The following is a 23,682-nucleotide window of genomic DNA, read 5'->3' as shown; positions in this document are numbered from 1 at the left end:
TTAGTGATGTAGATGCTTCTGTTTCATTCTTCCAGTGATGACCTCAGTGTGACTGGGACAGACCACTGCACATTCTCTGTGTGTCAGAAGGCCCTGGGCAAAGACGACTTTACAAAGATCCCCAACGGAGTCAACGGAGTGGAGGACAGGATGTCTGTCATTTGGGAGAAGGGCGTTGTCAGTTAGGCCTCCCATTCTGCTCCCCCGGCATATCACATCCTTTTTATTATAGACACTATAGGCCAGTTTCCCGGACAGATTAAACCTATAGTCCTAAACCAAAAAGCAGACTCATGGAGAATCTCCATTGAAAGTGATTTTTTTGTCCAGGACTAGTCTTAATCTGTGTCCAGGATACAGGCCCTACTAAAATGAGTGGTACTATTTTCAGACGGTTGATTCAATTCTATAGTAGGAGTTAATAGGTGCCAAGTGTCATTTCTGCTGTGAGAAGAGAAGATAATAATTGATATTATGCAATTTATTATGTGCATCAAGGAAGTTATTATCTGTCAGAATCAATCCAAACTGTCATAGTGGAAGTTATTATCTGTCAGAATCAATCCAAACTGTCATAGTGGAAGTCGCAGCAGACTGTACTGTCGCAGCAGCAGGCTCGCTTTCTTTCTGTCCTTCTCTTTCCATTTCTTCCTTCCTTCCTCCCTCCCTTACTTCTTTCTGTACTTCTCTCAGGAAAATGCTTTAGCCCGGAGGAAGGAAGGAAGAAATGGAAAGAGAAGGACAGAAAGAAGGAAGGGAGGGAGGAAGGAAGGAATAAATGGAAAGAGAAGGACAGAAAGAAAGCGAGACTGCTGCTGCGACAGTACAGTCTGCTGCGACTTCCACTATGACAGTTTGGATTGATTCTGACAGATAATAACTTCCACTAACCCGGAGGCCATTGCAAAAATTAAACATTGTAAAACGCTGGCAAAAAAATTGCACGTTTTGATATTTGGAGTGAAACTTTGAATCGCTTACTGCACACTTAAGCATTTACCTTTTGTCAGGTTAATTATGTCAGTAAATATGGAATTTGTCATTCATATCCAGGATATTGAAACTCTGTATTTTGTGTAAATACTTTCCGCAGCATAGCGGGAAAATGGACGAGAATCGATTTGTAGCCGTCACCAGCAGCAATGCAGCGAAAATCTTCAACTTCTACCCCCAGAAGGGAAGGATCGCTAAGGGATGTGATGCTGATGTGGTCATATGGGATCCTAAGGCAACCAGGTGAGACAAGGATAAAGACCATCCAAGCGTTTCTCGTTAAACACATAGTGAATTAGTGATGTTTAGCCAAATTATTAACTGTTTTGATGATGATGTTTTTTAAATCTTTGTGTATGCATATTTCATCACTACTATTAACTTCTTAAACTGCAGATGGTGCTGACAAATTGAGCTTGCCACAAAGCCTGTCTTCAGGGTGTGTCACGATCGTCGTTAGATGAAGTGGACCAAGGCGCAGCGTGATATGCGTACATTCTTTATTGCAGTACACAACACGAACCAAAACAAACGATACGTGAAGTCCTGGGTTGAACAAAAACCTTCCGGAACAAGATCCCACAATAAACAGTGCCAAACAGGCTGCCTAAGTATGGTCCCCAATCAGAGACAACAAGCTACAGCTGCCTCTGATTGGGAACCACCCTGGCCAACATAGAAATACACGAACTAGAACAAAACATAGAAAACTAAACATAACAAGTCCACACCCTGGCTCAACATTTAAGAGTCCCCAGAGCCAGGGCGTGACAGTACCCCCCAAAGGCGCGGACTGCGACCGCGCCAACCAAACACAACAGGGGAGGGGCTGGGTGGGCATTCCACCTCGGAGGCGGATCCGGCTCCGGGCGTGACCACCACTCTCCCTCTACCCCCCCGTAGCACCCCTGGTCTGGTCTGGCCCCGCTGGCCGGAGCTGGACTGGACACCGGTGGAGCGGATTTCTCTGGCTCCGGAGTGGAGCAGCTGACCTGATGCCGGACCAGGCACCGGTGGAACAGGCACGGGCCGTGCCGGACTGACGACATGCACCACTGGCTTGGTGCGGGGAGCAGGAACGGGCCGGACCGGGCTGATGACGCGCACCACTGGCTTGGTGCGGAGAGCAGGAACGGGCCGGACCGGGCTGACGACGCGCACCACTGGCTTGGTGCGGGGAGCAGGAACAGGCCGGACCGGGCTGGCGACGCGCACCACTGGCTTGGTGCGGGGAGCAGGAACGGGCCGGACCGGGCTGACAACGCCCACCACTGGCTTGGTGCGGGGAGCAGGAACGGGCCGGACCGGGCTGGCGACGCGCACCACTGGCTTGGTGCGGGGAGCAGGAACAGGCCGGACCGGGCTGGCGACGCGCACCACAGGCTTGGTGCGGGGAACAGGAACATGCCGGACCGGGCTGGCGACGCGAACCACTGGCTTGGTGCAGGGAGCAGGAACAGGCCGGACCGGGCTGACGACGCGCACCACAGGCTTGGTGCGGGGAACAGGAACAGGCCGGACCGGGCTGGCGACGCGCACCACAGGCTTGGTGCGGGGGACAGGAACAGGCCGGACCGGGCTGGTGACGCGCACCACAGGCTTGGTGCGAGGGACAGGAACAGGCCGGACCGGGCTGGGAACACGCACCACTAACTTAGTGCGGGGAGCAGGAACGGGTCGGGCCGGACTGGGAACACGCACCACTAACTTCGTGCGGGGAGCGGGAACGGGTCGAGCCGTACTGGGAACACGCACCACTAACTTAGTGCGGGGAGCAGGAACGGGCCTGACCGTACTGGGAACACACACCACTGACCTTGTGCGGGAATCAGGAACGGGCCGGACCGGACTGGTGACACACACCACTTGCTTGGTGCGAGGAGCGGGACTGGGTTTCCTCATAAACCTCCTGCTGCCTACTCAGTTCCTCTCGCCGTGCCTCCACACTCTCCTTCTCCCTCCTGACCAATGGCCCCCGTAACCTGGTGGCCTCCTCTCCTAGTCCACAAACTCGCCCTGTAGCTGCCTCCAGCAGCCCCGTCGTCCATGCCGTGTGCCCCCCCAAAAAAATGTCTTGGGGTTGCCTCTCGCCTGTCCGACGACGGCCCGGTTGGCGCCGCTTCATCTCTCCTGCCTGGACATCCTCCCTCATCGCCCTCCGGTAGTGGACGGCCTCCTCCTCGGTGATCTTCCCCCAACCGAGGAGGACATCCACTAGCGTTACCTCCGGCGTTTGCTCCTGGACACGCTGCTTGGTCCTTAATTGGTGGGATCTTCTGTCACGATCGTCGTTAGATGAAGCGGACCAAGGCGCAGCGTGATATGCGTACATTCTTTATTGCAGTACACAACACGAACCAAAACAAACGATACGTGAAGTCCTGGGTTGAACACAAACCTTCCGGAACAAGATCCCACAATAAACAGTGCCAAACAGGCTGCCTAAGTATTGTCCCCAATCAGAGACAGCTGTGGCTCGTTGTCTCTGATTGGGAGCCATACTTAGGCAGCCTGTTTTGCACTTGTCATTTGTGGGATCTTGTTCCGTAAGGTTTGTTTTGGATTAACCTAGGACTTCACGTATCGTTTGGTTTATTGTTTTGATCGTGAATTAAGTACTGTAACGACCCGGTATTGTGTTCTGTGTTCGTGGGTGTGTTATCGTTCTCATGGGTGCTAGCAGGGGTTAAATATGCCAGGACAGATGGAAAGGTTGGGGGGGTATGATGGGTAATCCCGCGGGGTTTTGGAATGCTTAAATAGGGGTTACGGTCTCATCTCTCTCTCTTCTGTTTTGGGACCCTTGACTTGACATGTTATATTTGTGTATGTTCGAGGTTTAGCGGCGTGGGCTGTGGCCTGAACAATAGCCCATTCAGGAATAAACCTGTGTTCTGCCTGTACACCTGGTGCCCGTCTCTCTCTTTTACTTTATGACCCAGCTGGGTCATTACATTGGTGTCAGAAGTGCTTTCGAACGACGGGATAGATCGAGATTAGGCGAGTTAGCTGTTTCAGTATAGGCCGTGGTTAGCTTTAGCGTGACTCGCATCTACGGTCATGATGATCGGGGCGAGGCGGAAAATTAAGGAAGAGTCGGACAAAGTGTCCGTTGTGGGCTCGGGTGTACCCAGTCGGGAGGGTCAGGCGACGACGGCTGTAGAAGAGCTGGAGAGCCACATGGCGGAAGTTAAATTGTCAGTCAGCAAGATGGCAGAATGGGCGGGTTTTCCTTCAAACCGCTCGACCAGAACAGACGTCACGGCGACGGAGATATCGACGTCACCACGTGCGGAAATGGCTGGGCCTCCTTATGTAAACAGTGATGGCAGCGCCCTATTGCCATTAGCCACGGTAGCGGCTAAACTTCCAAAGTTCAATGGACAAGGTAAATGGGAAGTTTTTTTCACTCAATTCGAGTTGTTGGCTAGAGCCGGGAGGTGGTCTGACGAGACGAAAGGGTTACAGCTTGCCCTGAGCCTGGCAGAGGAGGCGTCGGAATGCCTGCTAACGCTAGCCCCGGACGAGAGGGGCGACTACGGTGTGCTAGTGGAGGCATTGGGGGGCCGTTTCGGCAGCGATGCACAGCCCAACATGCTGCGGATTGAACTGAGTAACAAAAAGAGACTTCAGGGGGAATCATTAAAGGCGTTGGCAAGTGATATTCTGAGCCTGACCAGGCGGGCTTATGCAACTATGCCGATTGGGGTGCAAGACGAGCTGGCACGGGACAGTTTTATTAGAGCGCTCTCCCCCACCGAACTGGGTAAGCATGTTCAGATGTCGGACCCAGCATCTCTGCGGGCTGCAGTGGAGATAGCCAGGAAGAGGGAGCTGATCTGGGGGTGAGGGAGTGAGAGTGGAGGTTGCCAGTCAACCAGAGGTGAGAGCAGCGGCGGCCGGGTGCCGGGGGTCACCAAACCAGAGTGGGTCGACGAGTTGGGCGGGTTAGTCAAGACCGCTTCGCTTGTCATTGAGAGGGGCTCCAGACAACATTGCAGTGTCAGCTCAACTCCCATTGTCTGCTGGGGTTGTGGCCAGCCTGGCCACATTCAGCGGGAGTGTGGCAGATTCTCTCGTCACCAGGGAAACGACAGCGGGTTCTCGCGCAGGGGGCAGCGCGGGCCCACCCCTCCGCCCCCGAACCCACAGTAAGCAGAAGAGGTACCCAGCAGCGCAGGCAAGAGTGTGGGGACCTGCTTCCCCAGGGTGTAGCTGCCACCGTGTTTCCTAGTCCGGTAGTTGTGGTGGGACGTACCACCATTGGGGACTTCTGCAATGTCATCGTCAAGGTAGAGGGGGTGGAATGTTTGGCCCACGGGCTCTACAGTAACCCTGGTGAGACCAGACATACTACCTGTTGGGGTGCGGGTGGAGCCGACCCTTGTCCAGCTACGGACTGTCACGGGGGAGCTACCCCCCATGTTAGGGAAGTGTCGGTTGTCTGTGACTGTGGGGGGAGAACTGTGGGGTGTCCGGTGTGGGTAGCAGCGGTACAGGACCCCTGTATACTGGGAATGGACTTTTTGAAAAACTGTGGGGCTCAGTTGGACTTAGCTTCGGGCACTTTGAGGCTGTCGGGGGGGCCCCACAGTGGGAATGTCGCCTTCGGGAGGGCCAGCAGGGGCAGGGCTGTCCCTCCGTCTTCCTCCAAGCTTGCCGAAACTCCACTGGTCGTCCCGGCTGCTCCCTTGGTCGTTGTGCCATCCCAGCAGCTGTCTCCGGCGGCAACGACCTTCACTCCCCATAATGGTGCAAGCACAGGCTGCCCAGTAGCCCAAAACACACTGGCTCCTTCACCCCATCAGCCCGACGGGGGGAAGGAGGAAGTTATCGACGCCGTTGAGGCTGTGTGGCTGAAAAACTGTCAAGGTCTGGATGAGAGACAACAGAGACAGTTAAAGCAGCTGCTGTTTGACTTTAAAGATAGCTTCGCTTGGGGGGAAGATGAGGTAGGGCAAACGTACCTGGTTCAGCACGATATCGACACTGGGGACAACCAACCCATTAAAATTCGGCCCCGTCGCATTCCCCTTGCCAAGAGGGAAGCAGCAGCCACAGCTATTGCTGACATGTTGCGGGCTGATTTCATTGAGCCATCAGATAGCCCATGGTCCGCGCCGGTCGTCATGATGCCTAAGAAAGGGGGTAAACTTAGGTTTTGTGCGGACTACAGGGGCCTAAATTCTGTCACCACTAAAGACTCTTACCCCATACCGAGGATCGATGAGTCGCTAGACCACGGAGGGTCCTCGTGGTTCTCTTCCCTTGATCTGCGCAGTGGCTACTGGCAGGTGCCCCTCTCGCCTGGGGCACGTGAAAAAACTGCCTTCTCCACGGATAGGGGCCATTGGCAGTTCAAGGTGCTGTGCTTCGGGCTTTGTAATGCTCCTGCCACCTTTGAGAGGCTCATGGACAGAGTGCTGGCGGGGGTTCCGAGAGACGAGTGTGTCGTGTACCTAGACGACATATTGGTGCACGGCACATCGTTTGAGGGGGCACTGGGGGCACTTAGGCGAGTGCTGGAGAGGATCTCGGGGGCGGGGCTAAAATTACACCCGGAAAAGTGCCATTTCATGCAAAGGGAGGTGGCGTTCCTGGGTCATCAGCTGGGTGGTGAGGGCATCAGCACGATGCCAGACAAAGTGGAGGCTGTGAGGGGGTGGCCAATTCCAAGGGGAAAAAAAGAGGTTAAGAGCTTCCTGGGTCTGGCATCCTACTATCGTAGGTTTGTGAAAGGGTTTGCGGGGATAGCAGCTCCTTTGAACCACCTTCTAAAGAAGGACACTGTTTTTCAGTGGACCGAAGAGCACCAGCGGGCGCTTGAGGCCCTCAAACGTGCCCTGGTGGAGGCCCCTGTCCTGTCCTCACCAGACCCGAACCGTCCGTTTATCCTGGACACCGACGCAAGCAATGAGGGCTTGGGGGCTGTGCTGGCTCAGCGTGGTTCTGACGGGGAGCACGTAGTAGCTTATTACAGCAGAACTTTTGATAAGGCTGAAAAACGCTACTGCGTGACAAGGAGGGAGCTTTTGGGTGTCGTGGCAGCAGTACGCCATTTCAAGTACTACCTGGGGGGCCTGCCGTTTGTGGTGCGGACGGATCACTCCACCCTGCAGTGGCTTCTCTCCTTCAAGGAGCCAGAGGGTCAGATCGCCCGCTGGTTGGAGGAGCTGCAACCCTACGACTTCCAGGTGGAGCACAGGGCTGGCCTTCGCCACAGCAATGCAGACGCCTTGTCCCGCCGCCCGTGTGCTGAGGACGGCTGTGGGTACTGCGCCAAACGGGTGGAGCAAGAGAGGGAACTGTGCATGTAGGAGGGAGTCACCGCCACGGTGAGTCAGCTGAGGGTGACAGAGTGCCGGGAGCTTGAGGCTGTGGACGTCGGGGAGTGGAGGCGTCGCCAGGAGGAGGACGCAGAGCTGCGTCCTGTGCTGGGGTGGGTGGAAGAGAGAAGACGACCGCCGTGGGGGGAAGTAGCCCCTCTATCACCAGTCACCAAAGGACTGTGGGCTAAATTATCAGTCCTTAGAGTGGCTGAGGGAGTGCTCCAGAGGGGGTGGAAAAAGCCAGCTACTGGAGAAATTACGTGGCAGGTAGTGGTTCCCAAAAGGCTGCAAGGGAGCGTGTTACAGCAGCTTCACGGGGGAGTAGGCACAGGGCATTTTGGGGTCTCCAAAACGTTAAAGCGCGTACGTAAAGGCTTCTATTGGGCCAGGCACAGGAGGGATGTGGAGGACTTTTGCAGGCAGTGCGACGAGTGTGGTGCTAAGAAAGGACCTCCAGGTCAGTCACACGCCCTCCTACAACAATTTCCAGTAGGGGAGCCCATGGAGAGACTGGGGGTAGACATAGTTGGACCGTTTCCAACCACAGACAGCGGTAACAGGTGGATTCTAACTGCTATGGACTACTTCACCAAGTGGCCAGAGGCTTACGCTCTCCCAGACCAGGAGGCAGAAACAGTAGCTGATGTGTTGGTAGGGGGAATAATCAGTCGGTTTGGGGTGCCACAGTCTATACACAGCGACCAGGGGAGAAACTTTGAGTCACGGGTGTTCTCAGAGTTGTGTAGACGGTTAGGCGCAGAGAAGACGTGCACTACTCCGCTTCACCCCCAGAGTGATGGGCTGGTGGAAAGATTTAACAGAACATTAGCACAACAGCTGGCTATCGTTACCTCAAAACACCAGAGAGATTGGGACACCCACTTACCGTTTATTCTTATGGCATGTAGGTCGGCTGTTCAAGAATCGACTGCGTGCTCCCCAGCGCTACTAATGTTAGGTCGTGAGTTGCGCACCCCAGCCGAACTGACGTTTGGCCACCCTCCTGATAAAGACGACGGGGTTTTGCCTGGCCCGAACTATGTTCGTCGTCTGCAGAACCGGTTAGAAGCGGCTCACACCTTCGCAAGAGAGCAACTCGAGAACGCAGGAATGGGCCAAAAGCGGCACTATGACTCACGCGCTAGGGGGAGGTGCCCACTTTGGAGCGGGAGAACTCGTGTGGCTTCACAACCCCACGCGCAAGAAGGGGCGGTGCCCAAAGCTGGACAGTGCCTGGGTGGGGCTGTGCCTGGTGATAGAGAGAGTGGGGGAGGTGACGTACCGGGTGGAGGTTCCCCCACGGAGCAGGAAGGTGGTGGTCCACCGGGACCGATTGGCGCCCTACAGAGGGAGGAAAACGGTAAGGAATGGAAGTGAGGACTCTGATGTGAGCACACGGGGACAGTCTAGCGAGGAGACTCTAGCGCAACCTGAGCCTGGAACGGGGGCTGCCTCTTCGGAGGGCGCTGGAAATGACATTGGGGCAGATGAGTGTTCTGGGGGTCCACCAGTGAGAGTCAAGGGGAGGCACAAGAGACTGATGCGACCTCCGGGTCGTTTTAAGGATTTTGTTTTATAACCCTAGGGACTAGGGTTTAGAAAGGGGGGGGGGCTATGTAACGACCCGGTATTGTGTTCTGTGTTCGTGGGTGTGTTATCGTTCTCATGGGTGCTAGCAGGGGTTAAATATGCCAGGACAGATGGAAAGGTTGGGGGGGTATGATGGGTAATCCCGCGGGGTTTTGGAATGCTTAAATAGGGGTTACGGTCTCATCTCTCTCTCTTCTGTTTTGCGACCCTTGACTTGACATGTTATATTTGTGTATGTTCGAGGTTTAGCGGCGTGGGCTGTGGCCTGAACAATAGCCCATTCAGGAATAAACCTGTGTTCTGCCTGTACACCTGGTGCCCGTCTCTCTCTTTTACTTTATGACCCAGCTGGGTCATTACAGTACTATTAAAAGTATTGTAATGACCTGACTAGATCATAAAAGAACAACTGTCCAGACAGAGGATTGAGTTTACGAATAGACGGTTTATTAAACCAACTTTACACAGGCTACTGTTTGGCCGTAGCCCACGCCAAATAAATGAAAGATAACCCACAAGCCAATCGCGACCTTCTCTTGTGAAGCCCAGACGTAAAAAGAGAGGGAACAAAGGCTAAACCTGGTCTTAACTTCCAATGCTCCATCCCCCTGCCCAACCCCCCTCCATGCCACTCCGCCAACCGCCAGGATGCCCGGCATCAGAACATTCCAGGCATTCCCGTGATTGGCAGATAGCAGGTTGATTGACATGTCGGACCCCGCGAACACTGGGTACTGGTAGGTACAACACAACCATCTACTAGCCTAACACATAACACACAGCTGTCTGTGCGGGTCGCTACACAGCCCCCCCACCACAAAGTCCCTCGTCCCCGAGGGAACAAACAAAGTCTCTGAAGCGACCCGGAGGTCTCCTTTGCCTGCGTGGCTGTGATGGCCGCAGAGTGCCCCTCTGGGAACCAGGGGATGAAGGCAAGGACATGGGGGACAAGGAAGCGGGAACGGGTAATACAGTCCGTGGCTCTGGGGAACCACGCGGTGACACAGGGGGAGTGGGCTGTCTGGAGCCTTGTCTGCGGCACCTGGGGGTGGGTGCCTGGAGAATGTCATTGCCAGAGAGGGGAATTGTGGGGGTTCTCCGCAGGGGTACGGATCTCTCTCCCCAGCATGAGGAGAGCAGGCGTGCAGGAGGTGGAGTCTTGGACAGCGGAGCGGCATGCCATGAGGACCATAGGCAGGTGCTTGTCAAATCAAATCAAATCAAATCAAATTTTTATTGGTCACATGCGCCGAATACAACAGGTGCAGACATTACAGTGAAATGCTTACTTACAGCCCTTAACCAACAGTGCATTTATTTTAAACAAAAAAGTAAGAATAAAACAACAACAAAAAAGTGTTGAGAAAAAATAGCAGAAGTAAAATAAAGTGACAGTAGGGAGGCTATATATACAGTAAAATAAAGTGACAGTAGGGAGGCTATATATACAGGGGGGTACCGTTGCATAGTCAATGTGCGGGGGCACCGGCTAGTTGAGGTAGTTGAGGTAATATGTACATGTGGGTAGAGTTAAAGTGACTATGCATAAATACTTAACAGAGTAGCAGCAGTGTAAAAAGGATGGGGTGGGGGGGCAGTGCAAATAGTCCGGGTAGCCATGATTAGCTGTTCAGGAGTCTTATGGCTTGGGGGTAGAAGCTGTTGAGAAGTCTTTTGGACCTAGACTTGGCACTCCGGTACCGCTTGCCGTGCGGTAGCAGAGAGAACAGTCTATGACTAGGGTGGCTGGAGTCTTTGACAATTTTGAGGGCCTTCCTCTGACACCGCCTGGTATAGAGGTCCTGGATGGCAGGGAGCTTTGCCCCAGTGATGTACTGGGCCGTACGCACTACCCTCTGTAGTGCCTTGCGGTCAGAGGCCAAGCAGTTGCCATACCAGGCGGTGATGCAACCAGTCAGGATGCTCTCGATGGTGCAGCTGTAGAATTTTTTGAGGATCTGAGGACCCATGCCAAATCTTTTTAGTCTCCTGAGGGGGAATAGGCTTTGTCGTGCCCTCTTCACGACTGTCTTGGTGTGTTTGGACCATGATAGTTCGTTGGTGATGTGGACACCAAGGAACTTGAAGCTCTCAACCTGTTCCACTACAGCCCCGTCGATGAGAATGGGGGCGTGCTCAGTCCTCTTTTTTGTCCCAGTCACGCTGGTGTTTGGAAGAGACGATGGCCAGCTGCTGTCCAAGCGTTTTGTTGAAGCGCTCCACAAGGCCATCACTTTGAGGATGGAGAGGAGTAGTGCGGGTCTTGTGCATACCCAGCCTCTCACACATGGTGGCGAACACACGGGACTCAAAGTTTCTGCCTTGGTCGCTGTGGATGGACTCTGCAGCTCCAAACCTGCTGAACATCCCCGCTGTCAGGGCGTCGACGATGGTCTCTGCCTCCTGGTCAGGCAGAGCATAGGCCTCGGGCCATTTTGTGAAATAGTCCATGGCCGTGAGCACCCAGCGGTTTCCACTGTCTGTGGTGGGGAACGGCCCAACTACATCCACTCCCACCCTCTCCATGGGAGCCCCCACTGGGAACTGTTGGAGCTGAGCATGAGAGCGGCCTGGGGGCCCTTTCTCGCTGTGCAGTTGTCACAGCGGCGGCAAAAGTCTTCCACATCCCTCTTGTGCTGCCCCCCAGTAAAAGCCCTGACGGAGGCGGCGCAGTGTTTTTGTGACCCCAAAGTGTCCAGTCCCCACCCCCCATGAGTACTCTGGAGCACAGCCTCCCGCAATGCTTTTGGGACCACCACCTGCCACCTCTCCTCCCCCCGTAGCTGACTCCTTCCATGCCCGCTGTAACACGCCATCAGCCAGCCGCAGTCGCTCAAACTTTGACCACAACCCTTTGGTCGCGAGTGAGAGCGCTGTCACCTCTTCCCAGGGTGGCATCACCTGCGCCTCTACCCACTGTAGCACTGGCTGTAGGTCTGTGTCCCGTCCCTGCTGCTGCCCCCATTCAGCCACGTCGACAGTCTGCAGCTCACAGCAGACAGGCCCGCTCGCCCGACACACTGTGGCACAGACCCCCTCCTCTGCACACAGCTCTCTCTCCCGTCCCTCTCTCCGTTCACAGTGGCGGCAGCCGTCTGCAGTACAGGGCCGACGGGACATGGCGTCGGCGTTGGAGTGGTGTGCCCCTGCCCTGTGCACCACCATGAAGTCATACGGCTGAAGCTCCTCCAACCAGCGTGCCACCTGCCCCTCTGGCTCTCTGAAAGACATGAGCCACTGGAGAGCAGAGTGGTCCGTCCTTACAGTAAAGGGCAGACCACCCAGGTAGTACTTGAAGTGTTTGACGGAAGCCACAACAGCCAAGAGCTCCCGCCGGGTGACACAGTAGCGGCGCTCATGTTTGTCAAATGTTTTGCTGAAGTACGCCACCGCTCTCTCCCCCTCTGGCCCCACCTGGGCCAGCACCCCACCCATGCCCACATTGCTCGCGTCTGTGTCCAGGATAAAGGGCAATGTTTGAGGGTGTTGAACGCCTCCTCACACTCCACTGTCCAAGGAAAAGCCTTGTCCTTCGGCAGCAGGCGGTTCAGTGGAGCAGCAACGCTTGAGAAGCCCCGTACAAACCTCCTGTAGTACGAGGCCAGGCCCAGGAAGCTCTTCAGCTGACGCTGGTCGGTGGGGGTGGGCCAGTCTCTGACAGCCGCTACCTTGTCCTCCATGGTGCTGATCCCCTCCTTCCCCACTCGGTGGCCCAAGAAGGACACCTCTCTCCTCATGAAGTGGCACTTCTCGGGGTGGAGCTTCAGACCTGCGGCAGCCACCCTCTCCAGCACACACCGTAGCGCCCCCAGGGCTGACTGGAAGGAGCTGCCATGTCATCGAGGTATACCAGACACTGCTGTCGGGGGATGCCATCCAGCACCCTGTCCATCAAACGCTCAAAAGTAGCTGGAGCGTTGCACAGGCCAAAGCACAGGACCTTGAACTGCCAGTGTCCTCTGTTAGTGGAGAACGCAGTTTTGGCTCTGGCCTCTGGGGCGAGGGGCACCTGCCAGTAGCCACTGCGGAGGTCTAGTGAGGAGAACCAGGAGGACCCCCTAACCAGGTCCAGCGACTCATCGATACGTGGTATGGGGTATGAGTCCTTCCTGGTTACCTCATTCAGCCGCCTGTAGTCCGCACAGAACCTCAGCTTGCCCCCTTCTTCGGAACCATGACGACTGGCGCCGCCCAGGGGCTGTCTGAGGGCTCAATGAAGTCTGCCCGCTGCATCTCCAACACAGCCTTGTCTGCCGCCTCCTGGCGTGCCAGCGGGATACGGGCGGGGACGCATCTTGATAGGTTGAGCATCACCTGTGTCGATCTCATGCTGCACCAGATGAGTCTGACCCACCTCTTCCTCACTCAGCGCAAAGCTGTCTCTGAATTCAAACAGCAACTGCCTCAACCGTTCCTGCTGCTCGGGGTCAAGACCAACACAGTTCCTCCCCCATATCTCCCTCACTGCAGACAGTGTCCTCTCCCCTCCCATCTGGGGTAGCTGGGCTGGGGGCGCGGCCCGGGCTCACAGAGGACTGTGTCGTGGAGGTAGCTGGGGGAATGTAACGCAACGCCGTAGGTGACAGGGGGGCTGGGGAAAAGTCACACCCAGATGTGGGGGAGGGGGGCAGCCATGAGTCTCTGCTGCTTTAACTGTTGGAGTAAAGGGTTTGTTGGGTTGAGTGAATGTGACATTAGGGGCCATGGTGACCTCCGGCCCTCCCTGGAAGCTCAGTGTGCCCCTATTTAGGTCTAACTGGCAGCCTGTGCTCCTAAGAAAGTCCAACCCCAGGATACAAGGGTCCTGCACAGCCGCCACCCACACAGGATGACGCACAGTCCTGCCCCCTACTGTCAGAGTCATTATTCCCTTCCCTTTCATGGGTGCCAGCTCACCTGTGACTGTGCGGAGCTGCACAGTTGTAGGCTCACACCGAGTCCAACCCGGCACAATATCTGGCCTCACCAGGGTTACTGTGGACCCAGTGTCCACCAGGGCGGAGCAGGGCACCCCCTCCACAGTGACAGGGACATGACAAAAGTCCCCAACACAGGTCCGGCCCACCACAACAACAGGCTCCATCCGCTTGCCCTCGTCTGCTTCTGGGGGAAGTGGAGCCTTGCTTCCCCGTCTGTGCCGATGGGCTCCTCCTGAAGAAGATGGTGGTTGGGATAGAAAGCCAGGGGTCTGCACTACCCGGTCTATGCGGACCCCAAGCCGTTTCCCCTGAGCTCTGGGGACATGGGGCAATCTCGGCGCAGATGGCCTGGCTGGCCACAACCCCAGCAGACCCTGGGACCAGGGCGTGTGTTTCGTGCCGCCTGTAGCGACACAGCACGAATGAGTTCTGTCATTTCAGCCACCCATGCAGGCTTTTCCGGCTCCGGGCTGCTCTGCCCCCAGCTCGCACAGAGGGTCTGTCTCCCTGCACCCCCACCAAAGCCCCAGCTGAAGCCCCAGCCCACACCAGCTCCCTCTCCAAAGCCATCTCCAAGGCTACCTGCAATGACTCAGGATGAGCCAGCTGGGTCTGTATGCGCAGCTCCGTAGGAGAGAGCGCCTGTATGAACTGGTCCCGTGCTAGCTCGCTCTGCACGGAGGGGGCATGTGAGCATATGCCCGCCGAGAGAGGCTCTCAATGTCATTAGCTAGCACCCGTAGAGGCTCTCCAGGCTGCCTGCGTCTATTACTCAGTTCGGAGCGCAGTAGCCCGGGCTGTACACACTGTCCATAGCGCCTCCTCAGTGCTCCCACTAAAGCACCATAATCACGTCTGTCCTCGGGGCTAATCAATATCAAACAGGCCAGAGCTTCATCCGTGAGGCATAAAGCCAACTGCAGTGCCCTATCTTCATCCGACCACCCCCTAAAATGAGCTAACAGTTCAAACTGAGCATGAAAAGCTTCCCAATCCGCCTTACCGGAATACTTCGGGGTCTTAACGGATACGGACGCAGCCGGGAACTGGGCGCCGCCATGTTTGTTTACATCCTGAGCCCCAGATTCCTCGTCCCGCGCCGCGTCGACGTCACCCCTTCGGTCCGCCCACCAGAATCCCGCAAATACAGTCGACGAAGCACTCATGCCCGCTTCAGCCGCCATCACTCTAACGTCCTCCCTCAAGCGGCCTCTGGGTTCCGATGCCCTGGCGATCTCCTCAGCCAGAACCCCCGACGTCCATGCACACGCACCTCCTTGGCCATAATCGTCCCCTACCTCCACCTTCACTTTCGGATTCCCTCGAAGCATCTTCAACCCCCGTTCTCACCTACGGTAGCTAGCCACAGAAGTCAGCTAGCTAGCTGGCTAACTTTTATCAACGTTTTTACTTCTGACACCAATGTAATGACCTGACTAGATCATAAAAGAACAACTGTCCAGACAGAGGATTGAGTTTACGAATGGACGGTTTATTAAACCAACTTTACACAGGCTACTGTTTGGCCGTAGCCCACGCCAAATAAATGAAAGATAACCCACAAGCCAATCGCGACCTTCTCTTGTGAAGCCCAGATGTAAAAAGAGAGGGAACAAAGGCTAAACCTGGTCTTAACTTCCAATGCTCCATCCCCCTGCCCAACCCCCCTCCACGCCACTCCGCCAACCGCCAGGGTGCCCGGCATCAGAACATTCCAGGCATTCCCGTGATTGGCAGATAGCAGGTTGATTGACATGTCGGACCCCGCGAACACTGGGTACTGGTAGGTACAACACAACCATCTACTAGCCTAACACATAACACACAGCTGTCTGTGCGGGTCGCTACAGTATGTACGCATATCACGCTGCGCCTTGGTCCGGTTACTATTACGACGATCGTGACAGGGTGAAACACATTTGGCTAAATAAGAAAAGAGTTTCATGTTAACTAGCTATGGTACAGCCTGGATATAACTAGCTATAATACAGCCTGGATTTAACTAGCAATGGTACAGCCTGGATATAACTAACGTTAGCTAGGGTAGCTACAGCCTGGATATAACTAGATATGGTAGGCCTACAGCCTGGATATAACTAGCTATGGTATAGCCTGGATATAACTAGCTATGGTACAGCCTGGATATAACTAGCTATGGTACAGCCTGGATATAACTAGCTATGGTACAGCCTGGATATAACTAACTATGGTACAGCCTGGATATAACTAACTATGGTACAGCCTGGATATAACTAACTATGGTACAGCCTGGATATAACTAGCTATGGTACAGCCTGGATATAACTAACTATGGTACAGCCTGGATATAACTAGCTATGGTACAGCCTGGATATAACTAGCTATGGTACAGCCTGGATATAACTAGCTATGGTACAGCCTGGATATAACTAGCTATGGTATAGCCTGGATATAACTAGCTATGGTATAGCCTGGATATAACTAGCTATGGTACAGCCTGGATATAACTAGCTATGGTACAGCCTGGATATAACTAACGTTTGCTAAAGTACAGCCTGGAAATAACTAGCTATGGTATAGCCTGGATATAACTAGCTATGGTACAGCCTGGATATAACTAGCTATGGTACAGCCTGGATATAACTAGCTATGGTACAGCCTGGATATAACTAACTATGGTACAGCCTGGATATAACTAGCTATGGTACAGCCTGGATATAACTAGCTATGGTACAGCCTGGATATAACTAACTATGGTACAGCCTGGATATAACTAACTATGGTACAGCCTGGATATAACTAGCTATGGTACAGCCTGGATATAACTAGCTATGGTACAGCCTGGATATAACTAGCTATGGTACAGCCTGGATATAACTAACTATGGTACAGCCTGGATATAACTAGCTATGGTACAGCCTGGATATAACTAGCTATGGTACAGCCTGGATATAACTAGCTATGGTACAGCCTGGATATAACTAGCTATGGTACAGCCTGGATATAACTAGCTATGGTACAGCCTGGATATAACTAACTATGGTACAGCCTGGATATAACTAACTATGGTACAGCCTGGATATAACTAACTATGGTACAGCCTGGATACAACTAACTATGGTACAGCCTGGATATAACTAGCTATGGTACAGCCTGGATATAACTAACTATGGTATAGCCTGGATATAACTAACTATGGTACAGCCTGGATATAACTAACTATGGTACAGCCTGGATATAGCTAACTATGGTACAGCCTGGATATAACTAACTATGGTACAGCCTGGATATAACTAACTATGGTACAGCCTGGATATAACTAGCTATGGTACAGCCTGGATATAACTAACTATGGTACAGCCTGGATATAACTAACTATGGTACAGCCTGGATATAACTAACTATGGTACAGCCTGGATATAACTAACTATGGTACAGCCTGGATATACAGTAGAAGGTGAAGGTGGATCTTTCATCCAGTAGGGCCAACACACACCAGCTGAGACCCTGCCCACAAGTCACCAGCCGTGACATCACTGCTGTGTCATCTGCATCGTTCAAATTAAGAGAATTTAAAAAGGAAGAATTGCACAATTTATATCTCTTATTGCACTGAATCCATTGGACGTATGAGTAATGTTTTGGGAAATTAAATAATGGGGTTATGATTAATCCCAGTGAGCAATTCAACATGCTTATGTAAGCACTGATGTTTTGTGCATGAGTGAGATAGAAATATCCAGTTGTGACGTAGTCATTTCTTTTATGTTGAGGTTGACACATTTTCTCATAAATGTAGACCGGTTTACTCTTGAGTCTGCATCACAATACAAAATACCTGAATGTACAGATTAAAATTGTTATTTTAAGTCAAATATATGGTGTCGTTTTGAATTGGCCAATGGGAAGGGCTGCATAAGTGTCATTCCACACACACACACACACATACACACACACACACACACACACACACACACACACACATCTGTACTGTACATATCTCTACTAAGCAGTAAACTAGACTAGCGTATGTGTGCATGCAAGGCAAGGAGCTAGCAACAGCCATAACAGGCTTACACAACCCAGCAGTAACAGCACTGCTGTCTTTCCTCTGGAATCTGGGCTAGGTCCCTCAAGACAAATCACAAAGTGTTGATGTGAGCTGATGAAGGGGTAGGAAGGAGGATGAACCCCAGTGTAATTTTGCTGTAAATGAATTTCATGATAATGTGAGATGAGGCTCTTGTGTAAGTGTTGCTCAGCTCAGCTCAGACAGACCTTGTGAATATTACTAATGCATGCAGCTCTGGAATGAGGAAGAGTTCTAGTCCCTACCTCACCTCTTAGCCTTGATGACTACATTATGTCCAATTCTATTTCAGATCAATTCTAGTGTCCCAGGCTTGTGTGGTTGTCAAGTCTCGGCACCCAGAACCAAATCAGCTACTGGATTATGTCTTGTAACATTTTAATGTTAGGGCTGTGATGAGAGACTAGCGGTTGTATAGTAATCCTATAGTATACAGTTATATATTGTAGTACACTATAGTAGCATTGTTTGTTGTACAGCATGTGTGCTACCACTGTGTTCTAGTGCTATAGTGTGATTGAAGCTTTCTAGCCCTTCATGTTTGATTTTTGTAACTGTGAATTCATCTGTGAAACTGCGTAATTAATTGGCCTAAATGTGGCTTAAAAATATCAGGGGCCGGGGGCAAGACTGAGTTATCTAATGCAATGAAGCTACTGTAGTTCTGCATCCCAAATAGCATCTTATTCCCTACATAGTACACTAGCTTTGACCAGAGCCCTATGGGAAATAAGGTGCCATTTAGGACATATCCTTTGGGTTTGTGTCATTAGTGGGATGGGGAAAATAATTCTCTTCTCCTTCCCCTTTTTTAGATTTTGTTTTGTTTTTATTTTATTGCCGCTACACTTGAAAGATGACTGTGGAGGGAAATATTACCTGTCATGACATCATTGTCATTCATAATTTATTAAAACAATTATTAGTTTGTCACAAATGATTAGAATTGTAAGATTGCTTTCTCTCTTCAAGCTGCTGATATAGTTGTATCCTTTTTATTTCTCAGCAGCAACCATTTAAACGTTTCTTAAATGCAAACTTTAAAAGTGAGCTGTATCATCTGTCAGTTAATTTAAACTGCTCATTTAGATGTATGGTCCCATTCCTGCCCTAGGCATATGGCAGACAGTATAATGTCTGGATACCCGGGTAGCAGGCAGCACTATTCTTTTTAGTGTGCTTATGCAGCACTTCTCAAATAGCTGCCACAATAGTACTGTAAGAAAACGCTGAAAATGTTTAGACACAATTTATTGACTGAAAAATATTGCAGATGACGTGCCTTGTAAGCAGTTTTTCTCCTCATGTTCCAAATACTATTATGATGTATTGGTACTTAGACCAGAGAATGTCAATTGCAAGTAGCTTTCAGAATCAAAGCGAGAGGAAACAGACTCATTTAGTTTATCTTATCTTCTAAACTGTGTGTGTAGAAAAACACAGTTGTAAACCATATCTTCTTTAAATGTTATTTTATTCTTTCTTTTTTCAAATTAGAACAAAAATCATAGTATATATATATATATATATATACAGTGGGGAAAAAAAGTATTTAGTCAGCCACCAATTGTGCAAGTTCTCCCACTTAAAAAGATGAGAGAGGCCTGTAATTTTCATCATAGGTACACGTCAACTATGACAGACAAAATGAGAAAAAAAATCCAGAAAATCACATTGTAGGATTTTTTATGAATTTATTTGCAAATTATGGTGGAAAATTAGTATTTGGTCAATAACAAAAGTTTCTCAATACTTTGTTATTTACCCTTTGTTGGCAATGACACAGGTCAAACGTTTTCTGTAAGTCTTCACAAGGTTTTCACACACTGTTGCTGGTATTTTGGCCCATTCCTCCATGCAGATCTCCTCTAGAGCAGTGATGTTTAGGGGCTGTCGCTGGGCAACACGGACTTTCAACTCCCTCCAAAGATTTTCTATGGGGTTGAGATCTGGAGACTGGCTAGGCCACTCCAGGACCTTGAAATGCTTCTTACGAAGCCACTCCTTCGTTGCCCGGGCGGTGTGTTTGGGATCATTGTCATGCTGAAAGACCCAGCCACGTTTCATCTTCAATGCCCTTGCTGATGGAAGGAGGTTTTCACTCAAAATCTCACGATACATGGCCCCATTCATTCTTTCCTTTACACGGATCAGTCGTCCTGGTCCCTTTGCAAAAAAACAGCCCCAAAGCATGATGTTTCCTCCCCCATGCTTCACAGTAGGTATGGTGTTCTTTGGATGCAACTCAGCATTCTTTGTCCTCCAAACACGACGAGTTGAGTTTTTACCAAAAAGTTCTATTTTGGTTTCATCTGACCATATGACATTCTCCCAATCCTCTTCTGGATCATCCAAATGCACTCTAGCAAACTTCAGACGGGCCTGGACATGTACTGGCTTAAGCAGGGGGACACGTCTAGCACTGCAGGATTTGAGTCCCTGGCGGCGTAGTGTGTTACTGATGGTAGGCTTTGTTACTTTGGTCCCAGCTCTCTGCAGGTCATTCACTAGGTCCCCTCGTGTGGTGCTGGGATTTTTGCTCACCGTTCTTGTGATCATTTTGACCCCACGGGGTGAGATCTTGCGTGGAAGCCCAGATCGAGGGAGATTATCAGTGGTCTTGTATGTCTTCCATTTCTTAATAATTGCTCCCACAGTTGATTTCTTCAAACCAAGCTGCTTACCTATTGCAGATTCAGTCTTCCCAGCCTGGTGCAGGTCTACAATTTTGTTTCTGGTGTCCTTTGCCAGCTCTTTGGTCTTGGCCATAGTGGAGTTTGGAGTGTGACTGTTTGAGGTTGTGGACAAGTGTCTTTTATACTGATAACAAGTTCAAACAGGTGCCAATAATACAGGTAACGAGTGGAGGACAGAGGAGCCTCTTAAAGAAGAAGTTACAGGTCTGTGAGAGCCAGAAATCTTGCTTGTTTGTAGGTGACCAAATTCTTATTTTCCACCATAATTTGCAAATAAATTCATAAAAAATCCTACAATGTGATTTTCTGGAGAAAAAAAATCTCAATTTGTCTGTCATAGTTGACGTGTACCTATGATGAAAATTACAGGCCTCTCTCATCTTTTTAAGTGGGAGAACTTGCACAATTGGTGGCTGACTAAATACTTTTTTTCCCCACTGTATAAACTCAGCAAAAAAAGAAACGTCCTCTCACTGTCAACTGCGTTTATTTTCAGCAAACTTAATGTGTAAATATGTGTATGAACATAACAAGATTCAACAACTGAGACATAAACTGAACAAGTTCCACAGACATGTGACTAACAGAAATGGAATAATGTGTCCCTGAACAAAGGGGGGGTCAAAATGAAAAGTAACAGTCAGTATCTGGTGTGGCCACCAGCTTCATTAAGTACTGCAGTGCATCTCCTCCTCATGGACTGCACCAGATTTGCCAGTTCTTGCTGTTAGATGTTACCCCACTCTTCCACTAAGGCACCTGCAAGTTCCCGGACATTTCTGTGGGGAATGGCCCTAGCCCTCACCCTCCGATCCAACAGGTCCCAGACGTGCTCAATGGGATTGAGATCCGGGCTCTTCGCTGGCCATGGCAGAACACTGACATTCCTGTCTTGCAGGAAATCACGCACAGAACGAGCAGTATGGCTGGTGGCATTGTCATGCTGGAGGGTCATGTCAGGATGAGCCTGCAGGAAGGGTACCACATGAGGGAGGAGAATGTCTTCCCTGTAACGCACAGCGTTGAGATTGCCTGCAATGACAACAAGCTCAGTCCGATGATGCTGTGACACACCGCCCCAGACCATGACGGACCCTCCACTTCCAATTCGATCCCGCTCCAGAGTACAGGCCTCGGTGTAACGTCATTCCTTCGACGATAAAAGTGAATCCGACCATCACCCCTGGTGAGACAAAACCGCGACTCGTCAGTGAAGAGCACTTTTTGCCAGTCCTGTCTGGTCCAGCGACAGTGGGTTTGTGCCCATAGGCGACGTTGTTGCCGGTGATGTCTGGTGAGGACCTGACTTACAACAGGCCTACAAGCCCTCAGTCCAGCCTCTCTCAGACTCTATTGCAGACAGTCTGAGCACTGATGGAAGGATAGTGCGTTCCTGGTGTAACTCGGGCAGTTGTTGTTGCCATCCTGTACCTGTCCCGCAGGTGTGATGTTTGGATGTACTGATCCTGTGCAGGTGTTGTTACACCTTGTCTGCCACTGCGAGGACGATCAGCTGTCCATCCTGTCTCCCTGTAGCGCTGTCTTAGGCATCTCACAGTACGGACATTGCAATTTATTGCCCTGGCCACATCTGCAGTCCTCATGCCTCCTTGCAGCATGCCTAAGGCACGTTCACACAGATGAGCAGGGACCCTGGGCATCTTTCTTTTGGTGTTTTTCAGAGTCAGTAGAAAGGCCTCTTTAGTGTCCTAAGTTTTCATAACTGTGACCTTAATTGCCTACCGTCTGTAAGCTGTTAGTGTCTTAACGACCGTTCCACAGGTGCATATTCATTAATTGTTTATGGTTCATTGAACAAGCATGGGAAACAGTGTTTAAGCCCTTTACAATGAATATCTGTGAAGTTATTTGGATTTTTACTAATTATCTTTGAAAGACAGGGTCCTGAAAAAGGGAAGTTTCTTTTTTTGCTGAGTTAATATATACGTTTATGGCTGTGTTTACACAGCCACCCTAAGAACCCAAATTTGATTTTCTTTTTATATCTGATATTTTTTTCTGACTGTCCACACTCAGTTTGACATGTGACCCATATCAGATTTGCACATGCACACTGATGTAACCTCTGAAGTAGCACTCAGATGCAATGCTAATTTCCTGTCACTGTTCCTTTAAATTGATGAGTGGTTGTCATGGTAATGGAGCCTATGTGTAACGTTAATTACTTGTAATGTCCTCATTCAACACACTATTTGACCAAGTATGTCTGCATCTGTGTGTTTGTGCATGTGTAGGAAGATCTCTGCAGCAACGCACCACCAGGCTGTGGATTACAACATCTTTGAGGGCATGGAATGCCACGGTGTTCCCGTGGTGACCATCTCCAGAGGGAAGGTGGTCTATGAGAGAGGTCAGCTGAAGACCCAGCCAGGAGAGGGCCGCTTCATCCCCAGACAGCCCTACGCAGAGTTCATCTACAAACGAGTCAACCAGAGGGAACAGGTCTGTCTCAATATTATGGCGCCTTGTGACTTATCGCTTTATTATAAAGTTTCATAATGTTCCGTGACTGCATCTATGATGTGCTATTCATGTATTTATAAGGCCCAATAACACTATATATTAAGGTTCTACAAGTGTTGTAGTTATACCTGTGTTATTAACTCTGGTTTTTAAAAAGCAGTTTGTTTTCCAGGTAGGACAGCCTAGTCCTGTAATCAGGAAGCCTTATGATGGTGAAATCATCTCCATATAAAGGAATGGAACTCATCATGAAGTTATCTCTAGCTTCGGATCTACATGCAAAATGTTCTCTCAACTTTTCAAGGCTACCACGGATCTGTGAATTTTGTTAAGCTGGACCAAGAGAAAATTAATGTTTGTTTGAATGCAGATGCCAGTGAATGTTTTGATTCTGATGATATTATGTGGCCAAAGAATTTAGTAAAATGTATACAATTGTATAAAATGTATTATGTTATTACTATGTGAAATAAACACTTGCATAGTTATATTTGATAATGATGGTGATGATGATGCCCATTTAAACACATAACTTCCAACAATATGTCTTTGTTATGTTTGTATCTGGCATATTGGGCATTGGACGAGACTCTACCCTTACC

General features: G+C 50.8%; 1 protein-coding gene across 1 annotated transcript; it reads left to right on the top strand.

Annotated features, from left to right (window-relative positions):
- Positions 1-12: 12 nt before the first annotated feature.
- LOC121586053 (dihydropyrimidinase) lies at positions 13-23,568 on the top strand. Its single transcript, XM_045218283.1, has 4 exons — positions 13-177; positions 1,094-1,236; positions 22,852-23,059; positions 23,253-23,568. Exons 1-4 carry the CDS (start codon positions 13-15, stop codon positions 23,310-23,312), a joined length of 576 nt encoding a protein of 191 aa, XP_045074218.1. The 3' UTR covers positions 23,313-23,568.
- Positions 23,569-23,682: the final 114 nt, after the last annotated feature.

Source organism: Coregonus clupeaformis, unplaced genomic scaffold (genome assembly GCF_020615455.1).
Source record: "Coregonus clupeaformis isolate EN_2021a unplaced genomic scaffold, ASM2061545v1 scaf1474, whole genome shotgun sequence".
NCBI classification, from domain to species: Eukaryota; Metazoa; Chordata; class Actinopteri; order Salmoniformes; family Salmonidae; genus Coregonus; species Coregonus clupeaformis.
Note: the sequence above shows the minus strand (reverse complement) of the source record. Positions and strands in the feature narration are given on the sequence as shown.